Source organism: Hordeum vulgare, chromosome 2H, assembly GCF_904849725.1.
Source record: "Hordeum vulgare subsp. vulgare chromosome 2H, MorexV3_pseudomolecules_assembly, whole genome shotgun sequence".
Taxonomy (NCBI): Eukaryota; Viridiplantae; Streptophyta; class Magnoliopsida; order Poales; family Poaceae; genus Hordeum; species Hordeum vulgare.
This window is the reverse complement of record NC_058519.1, coordinates 646291195-646310132: the sequence shown is the minus strand read 5'-3', so window position 1 is coordinate 646310132 and position 18938 is coordinate 646291195. Positions and strand designations below refer to the sequence as shown.

The following is an 18938-nucleotide window of genomic DNA, read 5'->3' as shown; positions in this document are numbered from 1 at the left end:
CAAATTATGAAGCACGAATAATTTTTAAAATTACAAATATTTTTTGAATCTTGAAAACAAAATTTTGAAAAGAAGAACAATTTTGAAAAACCCCGAACAAATTTAAAAGCGTGAACAAAGTTTTAAAGCACGAACATTTTTAATAATATGGTTACAATTTTTGGCAACATGAACATTTTTTATATACGTAAAATTTATGATATTCAGCACAATTTTGAATCTGCAAACATTTTATGAATTTTTAAACACATATTTAAAAATGGAACATTTCATGAAATTCTGAAAACATTTTTCGTATTTGAAGAACAATTTTGAAAAACCGTGAACAAATTATGAAGCACGAATAATTTTTAAAATTACAAATATTTTTTGAATCTTGAAAACAAAATTTTGAAAAGAAGAACAATTTTGAAAAACCCCAACAAATTTGAAAGCGTGAACAAAGTTTTAAAGCACGAACATTATTTATAATATGGGTACAATTTTTGGCAACAGGAACATTTTTAATATATGTAAAATTTATGAAATTCAGCACAATTTTGAATCCGCAAACATTTTATGAATTTTTAAACACATATTTAAAAATGGAACACTTCAAGAAATTCCGAAAAGATTTTTCGAATTTGAAGAACAATTTTCAAAAACCGTGAACAAAATACGAAGCATGAACAGTTTTTAAAATCACAAACATTTTTTGAATCTTGAGAACAAAATTTTGAAAAGAAGAACAAATTTGAAAGCGTGAACAAATTTTTAAAGCATGAACAATTTTCGAATTTTGAGAACAAATTTCAAAACCGATAACAATTTTGAAAAACCATGAACAAATTTGGAAGCGCGGGCAATTTATTAAAGCATGGGAAATTTTTGAATCTTGAGGTCAAATTTTTGAAAAGGAGAACAATTTTGAAAAACACCAAAAAAATTTGAAAGAGTGAACTAATTTTTAAAGCACGTACATTTTGCCCAATTTGAGAACAAATTTTGAAACCGAGAACAATAGTGAAAAATGGTGAACAAATTTGGTAGCGCCAACAATTTTGAAAGCACGAACACTTTTTGAATCTTGACAACAAAATTTTGAAATAGAGAACAATTTTGAAAAACCCCGAACAAATTTGGAAGCGCGAAAAAAATTAAAGCACGAACATTTTTTGAATTTTGAGAACAAATTTTGATACTGAGAACAATTTTAAAAACTCCTGAACAAATTTGGAAGCACGAAAAAAAAATTGAATCTTGAGAACAAAATTCAGAAATGGAGAACAATTTTCAAAGAACCCGAAATTTTTTGGAAGCGGAAACAAAATTTTAAATCACGGACATTGTTGAATTTGGAGAACAAATTTTGAAACCGAGAACAATTTTTTAAAAATACTGAACAAATTTGGAAGCACGAACAATTTTTTAAAGCAGGAGCATTTTCTAAATCTTAAGAGCAAATTATGAAACTTAGAAAAAAAAATGAATCTTAAGAACAAATTTTGAGACAAGAACTTTTTTTCAAATCGATAATTTTTTTTGAAAATCCAAAAATATGTTTTTGAAATCTGGAACATTTTTTGAAACAGAAACGGAAAAGAAAAAAAAGGAACAGAAAACAATATGGACAAATAAAAAGAAAAAAAACGGTTCAGGGAACCTTTTAGAAGTTTCCCAAAACTGGAAAAAAAACGGCTGGGAACCTCTAGAAGGTTCCCAAAAACGGGTGTTGCAACCGGCCAGCCCATTGAAATCGAGCCCTCTCCCGCTCTGTGCGAAGCCCCGACACGGCTTCGCACAGAGCGGCGAATAGGGTTTTCCGTGAATGAGAACGCGCGGGGGAGTAGGGGAGTAGCGTGGGGTAGCCGAACAAGGGAGGTCTGGCGTCCATGCTTCTGTGTTGGAGCAGCGGCTTATCGATTGGAGACGACGAGGAGTGCGGGTTGTGTCGGCGGTTTGTTGAGGGGTCCATGCTTCTGTGTCGGAGCGGCGGCTTGTCAATTGGAGACGATGAGGAGTGTGGGTTGTGTTGGCGTTTTGTGAAGGGTTTTTGTGCAAAAACACCACTATGACAAGATTTCCGGGACGGAGGGAGTAAGTGCTTTACGTAGGAGCCTCTTCATCATCTCATGTTGATGTTTTGCTTAGGCCCTGTACAATGCAAGGCACTTAGGTAGGGTGCTTAGATAAATAAACAAGTGTTTCTTTAAGCACCGGTGCTTTTTTGTACGGGATAGACGTTTAATTAGGCGTCTCTTCCGTTGAAATAGTCAATGGTGCTTAAAAACAGGTTTATTTTTCTAAACACTTCCCAAAGCATCTATCATTGTACAAGGCCTATCTATCATTGTACAAGGCCTTAGAAGCGTTTATGTTGTTTCTCTATGTCTTGTTTGGTGCTGTTGCGCATCATATGTCTTGTTTGGTGCTGTTGCGCGATAATGTCAGTCCTGCCATGTCCTCTATGGTGAGAAATTTGGATCAAACTTGAATAAGAATTGTGTCTGGTTAGCTTGTTTGGCAAACTGAATAAGGAGATAGGTAACATATGAAAACACTTACAAATACGCCACCAACATTCTTTGTGTCAACATGGAGTCACTGAGTGGAATCGATCCACACTTCCGGGAGACACAGCACACGACAAATCAAAAGATAATGTGTCGAAACTCTTCAACAAAAAATGGTGTGTAATTGTACATGTATCAGATCAACACTCACTCACTCGTCAATCTTGTCACTGAATCGACCAGACATCATACAAGCCCAACAGCACACTACCACACCAAAAAGCAAGCTGATACACAAGAAGAGCGGGACAGGCTACAGCATTTACAGGCACGGGCAAAGGCCTTCTGACTTCGAGGTCGAGACCAAACGAAAACCATCTGAAGCCAGCCAGTGAAACAATCATGACACGAGGAACACCGCCCCGCGCTCGTCTTTGGTGGCTTCTCTTTCCAAATGGCAAGGATGCCAATCAATAAGGGTTAGTGTTGTACAAAGGGCATGGATCGGTCGGTAGCAACAAAAGGTTACTACCTTGGGCGTGACCCCAGGGCTTCACGGTAGCGCGAAAACAAGCAGCGCTCCATCATGAGACCAGAGGGAAAGAAAGCGTCTCCCATTCAATTGTGTGTTTGTATTGAGAATGTGTGGTCAGTCTACGACATAATTTCCTGGAACACGAGACTGAGCTCCTGCGCTGTGTTTGAAGCTGCCCCTTTTCTTCTGTAAACAGAAAAGTAACAAAGTATGAGCATCACAAAGGGCAAACTCATGTACTCCCTCTGTAAACTAATATATTTAGATTACTACAACTTAAGTTCAGAGTAGTGCTGGTCCAAAACTCCAATACCAATGTTTGTTGGTACAGGTAGAAGACGATGTCCAGTAATGTATATCATATTAAGATTTTCAATAAAAATATTAAGATTATCCGGTACCTCATAAGGGAAGGAAGCTTATTTTTAACTTTCTCCAGTTCTATGAAGCATAAGTTGCACCTCTCCCGCCTACAATAACAAGTAAAATAACATAAGGTAATCTCTAGTAATGGCATATCAGGAAACCATTTGACTGAAACAATACCTTTGTTCTGCTTCAAGATCTACACCAACAGAAGATGGACCAACTGATACTGTTGAATGTATTACAGGCCCAAAAGTCCTGACAAGCTTCACCACCAGTTCCAGTGATACAGCTACATGCCTGCAAAGATTTATTGCAATGTAAAAATAAATAAACAAATGGATGAACGGTGTCATGGCAACTCGCGGTAACAACATATATATGACCGTTTGTACATCAGCCTAGAACATAATCATAACGATACACAAAACAAGAAGAGCTACCTGTCAGTTGTACTATCCAGAAGGTCAGCAAGGACAGGCAGGATACTGGTACATAAATCTAGTGTGATGGCTTCGCTTTTCTCCATCAGAACACTTGCCATATCAGCACATACCTGGAGTTAGCAGAAATCTTATAATTATGAATCAACAATGCAACGGTTATTCCATGCAAAACAGGAAAAAAAGGTTACAGGGTACTGACAGCATGATCAGACATCTTCGCCAGCGCTGAGAAAACACCCCTGATGTCATTTCTTTGCCACATTTGATGCAGAATCTGTGAGGAAGATACATTGGATACACATTTGGATCAGTGTAAATTATAGTCAGTTAAAACATTTGAGGCAGTAAGATACAGTCTGTTAGCAATCATGTTTGGAAGACTATCCGTCCACAGGTGTGCTTTACTATGCTGACTACTGAATAAGATTGTGGTACACTGATAATGTAGTTAACTCAACCAGCCATATTTCATTCTGAAGAAACAAACTCTATTAAATTCTGGAATACCATGACATGGGACAATTAGTATATTTATATTTTTCACATTCTATTGATAGCATGCAGCATATATCTTAGTCAGTTTAAATGTAACACTGTTAGGTTCAGAAAATTCGAGATTAGGAAGTCATATTTCCCCTGCAGGATAACAATATTACACCCCAAAAGAAAAGGTGAAGCACCATACAGACCTGCAATTTTGTCAGTCGCGATCGTGTTGAACTCAAAAATAGATCATGCTCTTCGATTAGAACAGATAAAACATCCTCCTCGCTGGTTACGATATTAGTTTCAGCTGCTTGACTGCTTCCTCTCTGCAAAAGGCACAAAAGAAATTGCAGAAATTAGTTTGTTTATGGTTTTCTTCTTTTAATACATCCAACTTCTAATTTGTCAAACATGATATAACAACAGTATCAAGTAGACAACAACTACAGAGAAAAGATTGGTGCATTGAATCAAACAGTAAGAACAAAAAATAACGGAATGTTCGAAAAGCGTATGGGTTGTCTCACATACAGATGAATACATTCGGCCTCTAGGAGCCCCCAACGCTGAATTGCTTGTTGTTGGTTCTTCGTGACTTGGGGACTGGTCCCTGCCTTCCCAGTTAGAAACAATTGATCTTGTTCTTCCTGGAAATACTATACGATTCAGACCTACAGAACAACTTATTGCAAGCACCAAAGTATACCAAATGACATACCTGCTCTTGAAACTTCAATGTAGCAGTTATCTCTTGGCTTGCGCATTCTAGGAACATCTGTAAAGGAGCACCAAATGCTCAAGCAGTTACAACTTTGTTATACAGGTAATTTTTAGATTGCAACGCATGATTTGTCAAACAAAATTTATGAAGCGAAAACACAAAGGAAAACTAGTAACTCAACAACAGAATAGAGAATTACCAAAGCATTTAGAAAACAAGTTTCCACAGCCAAACAAAGATAAGATAAATTAATCAAATTCACAAGCAACTATTGCATGTGGAAAACATCTAGATCTAGCTACAGAAATGATTGAAGAACCTCGAATGAATAAATTTAGTTGTTCCTAACACTTGATTCAGTACAGGACAAAAGGGAATGGAAATTTCATCAAAGTATCAAACTCATACAAGAATCATGTTTTGAGCACATGATGCAGGAAATCGGGCCCTACTTTTTAGGGGCCGCTTGGAATCGGTGTATTCTAATACACCCGTATTAGTTTTACAACTGTATTTTACTGGTCATCTATGATTTTCAGTAGAAAATAAAAACGACGGATTATGGTCTGTATATTTCACACGTGTAACAGGGTTGAAAACGACAATCCAATCACTGCCTTAGGTAAATCGGGCACCACTAATGGTTGTGAAAACAGAATTCAAATCAAACTACAACAGCACGTAAAACCATAGTTAAAAAAGGCACACCTAAGCGAGCGCTTAAGTGCCCCTAGGCTCTAGGCGATAGCAAAACGCCTAGCGCATAACTGCGCTTAATCTGTGCATAAGCATGCACTTTGGTCAGAAAAGCGCAAGGCGGTCGCAAAACGCACAATTAATGTCTGCGCTTTTTTGAACTATGCGTAAAACAGATAAGCATGTTAAGGGCAAGGAACATACAATTATCATTCCGTTGGCTCGTATTTGATTCTGCTGAACCTGGAAATCCCGACCTGTAAACTGTACCATGCTTTGCATCTTCACGAGATTCTTCGGAAATTACTGTTTGAACAGCACCATTCCTCCGAGGAAGAAATATTTGACAAGTAAGGTCGTTATTTTCAGTATCTTTGCTTCCCACATCAACTTTGTCCATATCAACTTTCACATTGGTTGATTTCCTTGGTTCAGCATACCTGGATTGGATCCTAAATGGCGACACTCTTCCGGCAGAAGGTTCTCTCCTAGAATCAGAGGCCATTTCCATTCTTGAAGTTGCTCTAGGAACAACAACAGGTGCTTCATCAGTGCTTTCTTTTCTTGAATCAATAGTGGACTCGAACCTTCTGCCTGCCTTGGGAAGAACAGGTACAGAATCAGAGGCCATTTCCATTCTGGAAGTAGCCCTGGGAACGGCAGGTGCTGCATCAGCACTTTCTTTCCTAGATTCAGTAGCAGATTCCAACTTTCTGCCTGCCCTAGAAACAGCATCAGGTGCTGAATCAGAGGCCATTTCCATTCTTGAGCTTGTTCTGGGGACAACAGCAGGTGCCACATCAGCACTTTCTGTCCTAGGATCAGTAGCAGGCTCTGTCTTTCTGCTCGTCTTTGAAAGAACAGGGGCCACATCAGCAGCATAAGTTCTTGAACCAGTACCAAGCTCTGCTCCTGAGCTAGTTCTTGGGATGATAACAGCAGCAGGCACCACATCAGTTTTACTGAAATTATGAAGATTAGAAGTGCTGTTACTCTTCAGTGAATTTCTCTTTAAAGTGGTGCCACCAGATGCAAAAGTTGAATTTCCAGCTGTTCTAGTACTGGAGCCAGTTCCGACCCTTTGAGGAGTGCTTGGGACAAAGCCACTTGCTTCATTATCGTAACAAGAACAGACAAAGTACAGATTAGACATATGCTATGTTTCAAACACTAAATTACAAATAAGTCTAAAAAGAGAAGATCAGTGGCATACGAGCTGTCGGCTTAATCTCTTTGGGTGCAGAATCTGAATTTTGAGAAACTGAGAGCCTTCCTGTAGAAGCCTTTAAGTTATTCTCTGAATTTTGTAGAGCTGATGATCGCCCTATGTTAGCCCTTGAACCACTGTCGTTTTGTAATGGCATAGTGCCACCTGATGAAGTCTTCATTTCAGAACGACCATTAAGTAATGCTGAAGTACCAGTTGCATGTGGCTCAAGACGCTGCCAATTGATTGTTTAGTTAGCACTTAGCAGTCAACTAAAAACAAGAGACGACAGAGAATATTGGTATTAGAAACATAGCTGAGAAGCCAATAGCATACCGTTAGATCAACAACCCATATTCCAACACAACTCTGATTAGAAGAACAACCAAGAAGTTTTCCCTCATGAACATTGAGATCCGATAGTCTAGACCATCCCACATCTACAGTATCATGGCATCTTATTGGTTCCCAAGAGAAAACCTGCTTAATTTAATAGAAGTTACCTCTAAAAGACATGGAAAGGAAAAGTCGGCAGTAACAATCACATGAGGAAACAACAACACTACCTTTAAGCTCTCGTGCAACCCACATAACAGAGATCTTCCGTCAGGATTGAATGTCATAGACCGTACACCTGTCATCTGATATTCAAGTAGAAACATTAGCAGGTAACTACATGAACATGATAAGGGGTCTTACCTCAGCACACCTAATTCATTTAAGCTAATAAATTTCAGTACAGATCAATGCAGGAGAATGCAACTAATCCCTTTAGTTTTGGAGGGTAATATGGCTTATTTCACATGGAGGGGATATTTAGCCCTGCCATGACCAATGTCAAGTAAGTTGAATTGAAATGCACTGCAAAACTTTCATGCCTGATCTTTTTAGATTGTATACAAATTTAACCTATCCAAGCAATAAGAGAAGATAACATCAACTAAGGTGATATTATTTTCTTCTCATTTTTTTACTGCTTCGATGACTCAGAAGGGAGAAAACTATTAATGCTATTATTGAGTAAATAATGTCCCTAACTCCCAGCCATGGTGCTATTAGTTTTACTCTGGCTGTTTTTTAGTGAAATTGGAGGCAAGGTCTCTGCTGGAGCCACCAATTGGGGAGATGATGTTTACATCTTAAAATAAACAAAAAACAAAGAAAGCATATGTTAAACAGATATGCGGTCATATGAATAGTGTTATTTCAAATCTCTTTGTTTTCTATAGAACATATCTTCTGGCAGTCTATATTTTCACCAGTTGCCCATATGCGGCACTTGTCATTAAGAGAGCACATTAAGGTACTGGTTGTATATTTTGGCTAGTATGGGAATTCTTATTGTCTCATTAACAAGTACAACACTGGATGAAAGTTAACACAGTTTTCTATCTAAAATTGCCTACCCCTGACTGTTGTTTAAAGTGAACGTACTAGAACATCCCACGAGGTAATTACTTTGTAAAGCTAATGACATATAGACATGATGCTCACCACAACATATGGCAATGTGATTTAGGGTATTGAGCATCACAGAAGTTCAATGATGTCATGAGCACTATCGTGGCATGTTGTGTCCTATTTAGTTATATTTCCCTTCAAACGCTGGAAAGAGGCTTTCAGGAGTTTCCCTCGTGTTTTTTCTTTTCAGATAGTACTTTTGGGACTAAATAAAAGAGACACTAACATTCGTTCTCCTGTGTTGTAGTTCTGGAACCAGTGACCTCAAGCTTAAGGAAAATTCTGGGTTGGCATGTTTGACAAAGTTAAACTGGGTACGGTGGATAATCTTCACAGCAAAGTCAAATAGAAAGATATACCTCAGGTCCAGTAGATCCAATCAACTCAAAGGTCTCCAAATCCCAGAACTTGACAGTTTTATCAGCTGAACCTGAGTGAGCCAACCAGTGTCATGATATAAACTCATAGTTGCAAATCAGACATAGGACAGGCAAAGATAACTTCTCACACTGACAGAAATAGCTTATAGGGAAATTAAGGTTGAGATACATGACAGATGCAACAAATTAAAATATAGCAGAACAAGACATTTCACATTTGCAATCCTGGATAGTAAACAATGGGAAGTTAATTAAACTGATAGGTGGGCCTAGTCAAAATATTGCATGTGGGCCAGTATGTATAATGTATAGCTTATTACCATAATGGTTCATTTTCGGACCAAGTCTTTAAATAGCATGAACATTCTCAATGAGCATTAAGTGTTTTCCCTAACAAGGAGGAAAGACAGAAGTTTGATAGTTAAATAAAAGTATTAAAAAATACCTACTACAACAAAAAGGGCAAAGAAAAGTTAACATATACGGAGTAGATGACGGATCGGCATTATAAACTGTAAATCCAACCTGTTGCCAGAAGGAACTCGTGAGGATGGAAATCAATGCACTGAATTTGACCCTCATGGGATTTGAACTCGTGCAGTAACTTTCCAGCTGTCAAATCCCAGATCTGCGAAGGCAAAACTGATTATGAGTTCAATACAGTAGGAGATGTAATGATCATGCTGAGTTAAGTCCAAGAAAGAAAGGCTGTGTGCTGAGAATTTAAATTTAACGCATACTAAATTATAAGCACAAGTATGCAGTGTGCTATTGGAAGGATTATGAAAGAAATGAAACCACATGACTAAAACTAGCAACAATACACAAAAGCATTGCTAACGAATCTTACCTTCACTGCACTATCTTCACCACCAGACACAACCCAACGGCCATCAGGTGTGAATCTAATAGCATTCACCCCTCTGGTGTGGCCTTTGTATGTGTGGATACAGCCCTTCCTTCTGATATCCCATATCTTCAGATTAGTGTCCAAAGACCCAGAGGCAAAGAATTCCCCAAAAGGATGGAAATCAACTGACATACAGTTTGATCTATGTCCAGTAAGCGTGCGGACAACTACATACGTAACAAGCCAAGTTAACAACTGACAGACAGCACGGATGTTCATAAATACAAATAGGTTAAGTCATGCATACGTACTCTTTGACTCCTCTAGATCCCATAGTTTTACTGTCCCACTGGCTGCTCCTGCAGCCACAAATACTTCTGTGGAATCAAAAGCAACTGACTCCACAGCACTTGTATGCCCTGGCAAACTCTGTACAACCAAAAGATAAGAAAGAAGGTGAGTCAAGTTAATCGGGGGAAAAAGGTGAATCAAATTAACTATTTCATCAACTAAAGATATTATATATAACACTTCTTGTAACTACAGTGACCTTTCCCGAGCACATATTCATGTGGCAGGTCGACAGTTAACTTAAAAAACATATCAACGTTAATTGAAAACCAACATAAATAAAGAGAAACATGCTGACCACTTGACATGAGTGGTAAGCTATATCAAAAACAATAAAGAGAAGCATGCTGAACTCATCAACAGCAACACTGGTGAAATTTTCATTTGGCTATCTACTCAAGGGTCAATCAAGAGTTCCGTTGGGTTGAGTTCAGAGTATTATTCGCCTACTCAACTGCACAACCACCTTCAACAGACTAGGTGACACTTATTAGAGTCCTTACCGATATCGAATTGGGCTTCCCGATAGCCCAAAGATTAACCTTATGATCCTCGCCTCCAGTGACAAGAACTCGCGAGGTCTTCCTCCCGATCTTGAGGCAGTTGACATTGGATGCGTGCGCCACAAACTCCTCTACGGCAAATGAGAGTCAAGGCAACGCAATGTCGCAACTTTAGCAACGAAATCAACTTCAGACATTCCATGAACACACACACACGAAGCAATCTGCGCTTCACACTTAGCCAGATATATAACGCACGGCACCACCGACCGGGCAGGAAGCACCGAACAGCCCAGCATGAGGCAAGCGTGCGCAAATAAATCTCACCAACGCAGAAAACACACGTCGTGCGCCGCTCTACCAATGTCAACCACGAGAAGGGACGCAGAAAAACCTCTCGCGGGGCCGGCTCGTCGGGCCAGCAGAAGGAGCGCGACAGCAGAGGGCGCATCGTCGGTTCAGACGGGCTCGCGCAATGCAGCTGCCTCTCCCTCCCCCCGAACGAACAATTTAAAATAAAAAGGGCACCGGCGGAAGATAGAAAAAAAAAATCTGGACGGAATCGAGGATACGGAGCTTGTACGCGCGCTTGGTGTTGGTCGTCATGCCGCCGGGCGCCGCGCCTCGCCTCGCCTCACCGCCGCGCCGCCAGCCCCAATCTCATGCCACGCCCAGATCGCGCCGCCGCCCCCGGATCTCGCGCCCCCGCCTATCCCGGGCGCCGACTCCGCCCTCCGCCCCGCACTCGCCCGCCTCCGCCGCGGGGGAACAGACAAACCCCGCCGCCGCCGAAGCCCTGCTGGGCCCGCCGCCGCGAGAGGCGCCGTCCGCGCGGGGAAGCGCCGCCGCCGCTGGCGCTGGCGCTGGCGCTGCGGGAGATGCGGCGGGGGGGGAGAAGGTGGGTGTGCGGGGAATGCGGTGGCGAGAATTCGAGTTTGGTGAGGAGGGAGGGAGGGAGGGAGGGGGAAATGGAGCTGTCGTCGGGCTGGGTCCCGTCCGGGGGTGGGGTGGGGTGGGGTGGGGGGGGGGGGAGCGGCACCAGGAGGAAGATGGGGGCTGGCTGCTTCGAAAATTTTGAATTAAGAAAGAGGGTCCGTCCGGGGGGGCACTCATTAAACAGCATGGAGACGGATCTTGCTCCCCACAAGTTTTTAAATTCGTTTCCCCCTCGAATTTTTAAAAAATTCGTTTGTTTGTCTGTTCGTTCTACTTAGCTGTTTATAAATTCCGATTCCACTGGTGCTGTTGTGCTCCCACGTCATCCGCCAACCATGCTTATTTTGCTAAGAAAATCGTTGGGGCAATTTTTTTGTGGTCTCTCTAAGGTTAGTTCGGTCTCATCTAACCAACTCTAACTCTATCCCATGGATTCAAACAGGACCAATGAAAAGCCAGGCATGGAAGTGGTGAAGATGATCATCCGCCTATGTTTATTATGGCTTTTTACTTTTTGAAATTAAGAACTTTGTCTCGACGATGAACTCTCATGATCTTTGGGATGATGTATAATTTGAGGCGTGACCAGTAGCTCTTACAGTGGTGATGCGCATTTGGTTATCCATTCGATGCCGATTTTGTTTTGTGTTGTTTGATCACGTACAGTAGCTCTTACATTGTATACACTGTATGGATATAGGGTGTCGGATGTGAGGTAGGCGGATGTGAACACGGAAATTTGAGACGTGACCAGTCAGTGCCCGCGTACGCGTCCGACGGATGTTTGAGGGGTAGGATTTGTTGCTCCGGTTGTAGATGATCTAAATTGTTACTATGTTGGTGATGACATTTGTGTGTGACATGAAGTTGGTGTCACTAAATGTATGTTGAGTATGTATTTATGGCCCTTATTTTTTTACATCACATTTTAGTTGAATAATAGTTTTTTTTTTAAAAGGAGGATGACCCTCGGCCTGTGCATCTAGAAGATGCATGCAGTCGTTTTACTAATTATTCACAAAGATCTTACAAAGCAATACATCAATATATCTGAAGCCGCCGTCTTGACAATATTTGTCGCTACTCCTATTCAATGATGAAGGGGTGCAGAAAGTGTGAGCCACATACCCAAACCTCTCACCTAGCCTAACATCTAAAGCCGGAGGCCCCGACCGAGCCACATACCGGTTCAGAGGCACAAACCGGTCCAACGCACCCTCGTAGGTCGTCGCCGCCGCTTTTCATCAATCCATCTTCAGAAGAGTTACTGACGCATCGACCTTGCAAGACCTGTCGTCGATGCCCCCACGACGCCAGACAACGCCTCCTCCCTACGCGCGCTCATCATCACGCATCCATCGCCGAGACTTTGCTGCGCCTCGCCGCCGAGACTCCACGACGTCGATGTGTCACAAGGAACGCCGCTCCACCGTAGATGCCGACCAATGATCCCTCGAGCCCGTGTGTACCTCTATGAATGACGCCCCCAAAAGGGAAATGACACCAGAGCGTCGCCGTCATCCGATCTACTGATCTAGGGTTTCCCCCGGAGGTAGCAAAGAGTGGCCTTGAACTTCTCCTCGGCGATGCCTTCAGGAAGGGAACGACGTAGACAACGCCGTCATCGCCGACTTTGGCAGTAGCCGAAAGCAAGCTTTTACCCAGATATGTTCGAAGAACCCATCTCTCCTGCACGGGCCACCACATCCTGCGACGTCCCCAGGAGCGGGATCCCAAGATCCGCCGCCACCGGCAACGCCACAAGGACCCACCACCTGACCGTCATCCCTGACGAAGGGGATGGCGCCACCGCCTTGTTCAGATCCAGCATCATCCGAGGAGGAGAACCGATCTGCGTTTGTGAACCCCAGATCCGTCGGCGGCCCCCGCAGCGCCGCCAGGATCCCATCGGGCCGCCCCCGAGCGCGCCAACTCCGCCTCCATGCCGTACGTCCAGGGACGCCGTCACATCTCAGCCAGAGGATCCCCTCGTGAATAATAGTTAGCCAAAATATATACACTACCTTAGAACTTTGTCGGTACACCCCCTATAAAAGTTTACAAAAATTGATGCAGAATAAAGAGGATGATTAGAAGTTACCCCTTGACCAAAAAACGGCATTATATCTTTTATATCCAAATCAATATATTCAATATGTTTGATCTGCCCTTTAATATGACGATAACATTTTAAAGTAACTTTAAGATTCGTGTAAAGTTTTAAGAGGCTGTATCGAAGCAAAACTCATATCTTGATTGGTCGAAATGTGTTGCATGTATTATTGGGCAGGCAACGGTAGGCGAGTAAAATATCCTAACATGGCATGTGTCAATCTAAACCGGTGAGTGATGCGCTCTGGTACTTTATCCACGTGTGACAGCCTTGTTTGATAAGTTTCTATGAGCTCCGAGGCAACGGGCTCATATGAAGGAAAGAAGACGGTGCATATTGAGAAAATAATGAATGTGTCATGTTTAATTAGCAGATACGTATCTTTGTTTCGTGTAAAAATGTATACTCCATCTCCTCCTGTATCTGAGGCCCTTGTGGTTGTTGTCTTTATGACCAATTGATTCAAGTTATGTCATGAAAACATTGTCGGATTCGTATTTGAAAGTTCATAAAGATATGTTTCTCGTGAGATAACTTTCGTACTACTATTGCACGATGACAAAGCAAAGCTAAATCCTCCCGTGGGCAAATTCTCATCTCAGCCTTAAAAAAATATCTACGTGCTAGAATGGCCCACAACGATGTACACAGCACATACACACATAACGATGTACGAGAGTCACTAGTTAGAGAGCGCTCCTTCGAAGAATTCGCAGCGAGCATTCCCACACGATGTCACTTGACGTGTTCTAAGCAGCCGTCACATGCCGCGTTATGAGCGCTTCATTCGGATTTCATTTTTCTTATTTTTCACACGCGTTTTCGGCTTTTAGATTATTACTATTTTTTCAAAAAATTGTATTTCGTTTTTCACCGGTCTTTCTTAGTTTTTGGACGGGAGAAAAAAATGGCAAAAAATGTGTTTTTTGTTTTTTTGTGATAGGCACGGTTTTGCCTTCGCCACTGTGCCTCTCGACACGTATTTGGTTCCGCGAAAGCCACGTTTTTGCTTCCGCGAGAGACGCGGCCGAGCCTCTCGGAAAGGGAAAAATAACGCATTTTCTGTTTTATTTTTCATGAGAGGCATGGTTTTGTTTCTGCGAGAGGCACAATTTTGAGAGATCCATGCCCCTCAAAAAGGAAAAAAAAACATTTTTTTCGCAAAAGATATGGTTTTGTTTTTACGAGAGCCACGATTTTGCCTTCATGAGAGACACGGTCGTGCTTGTCGGAAAGGAAAAAAACGCGTTTTCTGTGGTTTTTTCAATCGCGATAGGAACGATTTTTTTGTTCCGGTTTTTTTTGTGATTTTTTTTCATCAAAACCTATCAACATGAGATCTAGAAGATCTCAACGTCAGAAATTCAACGTTGAAAACGGTTCGAAATTTAGATGCACGGTTTATGAGATAAAACGTTTTAAAAATATGAATATACGAGAAAATGAAAACTCTCATGTTGCGACAAATGACACGCATACAGTACACTATTTGTCGCAACCTAAGAAGGTATAAGTGATCTTTAAAAGGAGTATTTTTTAAAATTAACGATTTCTACAATGTACGTGTTTGTATTAGTACATGGTATGAACAAGTAGGCCGTCTTAGATCGACGGGTCCACTCCATATTCGTTTGTCCAGACTGCTACTTCCGGCCTGGCCCGACGGCCGCGATCTATCATCGAGCCAACGACCATTTTCCGACGTGGGCGCGACGTTCGGTCCCCTGCTACGCACTAGCCAGCCACCATCATCCACCGCCGTAGGTTTACCTTTGCTTCTCTTTACATTTCATCACAAGAAATCGTTTGTGTCTTGAGACTTGAGTACTAGAGAGCGCTGAGATCACGAGCTACCTGTTGGTTAGTGGTCACTCGCTAAGTGGTGGAAGTAAGGGTATCTTCAAGAACGACACATAAACTGTTTGGACCACATTCGACGAAAATCATTCAGTGGTTCTGAATCAGTCCGCACGGTGATAGAGTCATATTTTTTTCTCATAAACCGAAGACAAACGCGGAAGAGAAAGTGAGTTTGGACGCAAAATGTTGGACTCCGACACCTTCGGCCCATCCCTCCTCCCAGTCCCATTTTCTTCCACTTTGCCCCTTTCCCTTTCCTTACTTTGCATCCACACTCTTCATCTTCACCGTCGTTGTTGTACGTCTTCGGCCAGCACAGAGTAATTGTCGGACGCCCGCTCGCCATTACGACAACGCCGCCCATCCTGGAGCCATTTGTACACACGTACAACCCCCTCCTCCCTTTGACGCCCTTCATGGTGGACACCACGCCCGACATGTGTTTGATGAAATGTCATTGAGCTTATTTCCAAACGCCATGTCGTTTTTAGAGTACCAAGGATGATGAGCTACTCGATCATGGAGGATGAGTTGTTCTTGGTCATATCTATGGAGGATGAGTTGTGTGGTTGGCCCTTGGCCATATCTAAGGATTTCATAGGCATGGGCACAGGGGAGACCTTCTGGCAGCAAGTGTATGAATCGTTTCATCGACGAAATCACACCGCGCCCTATGACATGTACATCATCCACACCAGCGTGATCAAGTTTTGTAACGTGCTTCGTCAACTGGAGTCAAGCTGACCACTGCACGCGCCAGAGGACGAGATCATAAGTTGTGCTTCCTCTTGCTTAACTTGTTGATTGATTCGTTCACTCAGTGTTGGTGTATACATTCTGTAGCCCGCATGAGCTGCCATGATATACTGATACGTCTCAAACGTATCTATAATTTTTGATGGTTTCATGTTGTTATCTTGTCATCTTTGGATGTTTTATGTACCTTTTATATTTTTTTGGGACTAACTTATTAATTCAGTGCCAAGTGCTAGTTGGTGTTTTTTCTGTGTTTTTGGCTATTTTCAGATCTGATTTTGGAACGGAGTCCAAACGTAATAAAATCCCCGAAATGATTTTTTCCCGAACGAAAGAAGTCACGGAGCTTGTGGGCCAAGCCAGGAGGGCTACAGGGAGCCCACAAGCCCCACTCCGCCGCCAGGGGGGCGGCGGTGGGCAGGCTTGTGGCCTCCCTGGCGCCCCCTGACCTAGATCTTGCGCCTATATATTCCCTAAAAATCAGGAAAAAAAATCAAGGGATCCACGAAAATACTTTGCCGCCGTCGCAAACTTCCGTTTCCGCGAGATCTCATCTGGAGACCCTTCCCGGTGCCCTGCCGGAGGGGACTTTGGAGTTGGAGGGCTTCTTCATCATCATCATCACCCCTCCAATGACTCGTGAGTAGTTCACTTCAGACCTACGGGTCCGTAGTTAGTAGCTAGATGGCTTCTTCTCTCTCTTGGATCTTCAATACAAAGTTCTACATGATCTTCATGGAGATCTATCCGATGTAATCTTCTTTGGCGGTGTGTTTGTCGAGATCCGATGAATTGTGGATTTGTGATCAGATTATCTATGATATATATTTAATTTTTTGCTGATTTCTTATATGCATGATTTGGTATCCTTGTAAGTCTCTCCGAGTCTTGGGTTTTGTTTGGCCAACTAGATCTATCATTCTTGCAATGGGAGAAGTGCTTGGTTTTGGGTTCTTACCATGTGGTGACCTTTCCCATTGACAGTAGGGGCAGCAAGGCACACATCGTGTAGTTGCCATCAAGGTTAACAAGGTGGGCTCTATCGTAGATATGAGATTGTCCATCTACATCATGTCATCTTGCTTAAGGCGTTACTCTGTTCTTTTGGACTTAATACACTAGATGCATGCTGGATAGCAGTCGACGTGTGGAGTAATAGTAGTAGATGCAGAAAATATCGGTCTACTTGTTTTGGACGTGATGCCTATAGATATAATCATTGTCATAGATGACGTCACGACTTTGCGCGGTTCTATCAATTGCTCGACAGTAATTTGTTCACCCACCGTCTATTTGCTTTCATGAGAGAAGCCACTAGTAAACACTACGGCCCCCGGGTCTATTCACACCTATCGTTCCACTTTTGCTTTTACTTTTCTTTGTTACTTTGTTGCTTTCAGTTCTCACTTGCCGAACAATCTATAAGGGATTGACAACCCCTTCATAGTGTTGGGAGCAAGCTTTTTGTGTTTGTGCAGGCTCTTGTGATACTCCTTCACTCGATCGATACCTTGGTTCTCAAACTGAGGGAAATACTTACCACCGCTGCGCTACATTACCCTTTCCGCTTTGAGGGAACACCAACGCAAGGCTCCAAGGCCACGGGGGAAATCCTTTGCATATTTACCTAGGAAGTCCCTTAAGGCGTAGCCGTAGCAGAAGGATTCCTGGTGCCGTCGACACACCTATTTCTGGCACCGTTGGAAGGTCTTTTGTTGCAGTAGTAGAAGTATTTCTGACGCCGCTGCCGCGGAAGGAGAGATCTATCCAAGTAGGTCTCAAAAACTCATCTCCTCCATTTACTTTTTTGCCAGTTGCCTCTCATTTTCCTCTCCCCCACTTCACATTTGCCATTTTCTTTTGCCTTTTTGCCATTCCCTTTTCGCCCGCCTGCTCTTAGGTTTGTTCGTGAGAGACCTTTCCTCATGGCCAAACCAAACTATTTCAGAAAATTGGAGGAGATTGAAACTAATGTCAAAGGTTTCATGTCTTCTCAGTTTGACCAAAATAGTTACTTCCGTAGGGAATTAAAAGAGCAAAATTCCTTTTTGGTCTGTTTGAATAAAGAGGTTGATGATATGGCCAATGATTTCCTTGCACTTAATTCTCAGCTTGCTCACCTTGAAAAATTAGTGGGCCAAATTTCTGACAAGCAGGCTACCTTAGTCAATAAGATGGCAGCTAAACCTGAAATTTGTGATGCAAATCACGAAGATTTTAAAGTGCTTGGTGTGTCTCCTCTTGAATCTTTGTTTTCGCGTGTCAAACCTATTAATGGAGGGGCTCGATATGAATCCACTTTGGTTGAAAAACGCCCTAGTGATTTGGAGTCCACCCATCTTGATGATAAAGGTGTGGAGAGTGGAGTAGAAGAAATCAAAATTTTGGATAGTAATGAAACTCCCACTTTGGATTTCAAGGAATTCAGTTATGATAATTGCTCCTTGTTTGAATGCATTTCTTTGATGCAATCCATTGCAAACTCTCCACACGCTTATAGCCAAAGCAAAGCCTTTACCACGCATATCGTAGATGCTATGATTAAATCTCTTTAAGAGAAGCTCGAACTAGAAGTCTCTATACCTAGAAAACTTCATGATGAGTGGGAACCTAATATCAAAATCAAGATAAAAAACTATGAGTGCAATGCTTTGTGTGATTTGGGTGCTAGTGTTTTCGCGATTCCAAAGTCTTTATGTGATATTCTTCGTTTTCATGAGATTGAAGAGTGTTCTCTTAATTTGCGTCTTGCGGATTCTACTGTCAAGAAACCCATGGG

General features: G+C 42.1%; 1 protein-coding gene across 1 annotated transcript; it reads right to left on the bottom strand.

Annotated features, from left to right (window-relative positions):
• Positions 1–2638: 2638 nt before the first annotated feature.
• Positions 2639–11168, bottom strand: LOC123428345 (katanin p80 WD40 repeat-containing subunit B1 homolog KTN80.4-like). The gene is made up of 18 exons (XM_045112546.1): positions 11067–11168; positions 10495–10625; positions 9952–10069; positions 9641–9867; positions 9316–9418; positions 8770–8840; positions 7516–7590; positions 7286–7429; positions 6956–7184; positions 5947–6852; positions 5044–5100; positions 4857–4972; positions 4529–4651; positions 4039–4113; positions 3837–3949; positions 3574–3693; positions 3429–3497; positions 2639–3213 (listed from the first exon to the last, which is right to left on the bottom strand). Exons 1-18 carry the CDS (start codon positions 11098–11100, stop codon positions 3147–3149), a joined length of 2778 nt encoding a protein of 925 aa, XP_044968481.1. The 5' UTR covers positions 11101–11168; the 3' UTR covers positions 2639–3146.
• Between the last annotated feature and the right edge of the window lie 7770 nt (positions 11169–18938).

What these genes read in the sequence shown, in the direction of transcription:
- LOC123428345 (XM_045112546.1), bottom strand. Translation starts at nt 11,100, where the DNA reads ATGACGACCAACACCAAGCGCGCGTACAAGCTCC. An exon ending in GGAAGCCCAATTCGATATCG is followed by an intron (nt 10,070 to 10,494) that starts GTAAGGACTCTA and finishes TTGGTTGTACAG; the next exon opens with AGTTTGCCAGGGCATACAAG. An exon ending in TATGGGTTGTTGATCTAACG is followed by an intron (nt 7,185 to 7,285) that starts GTATGCTATTGG and finishes ATCAATTGGCAG; the next exon opens with CGTCTTGAGCCACATGCAAC.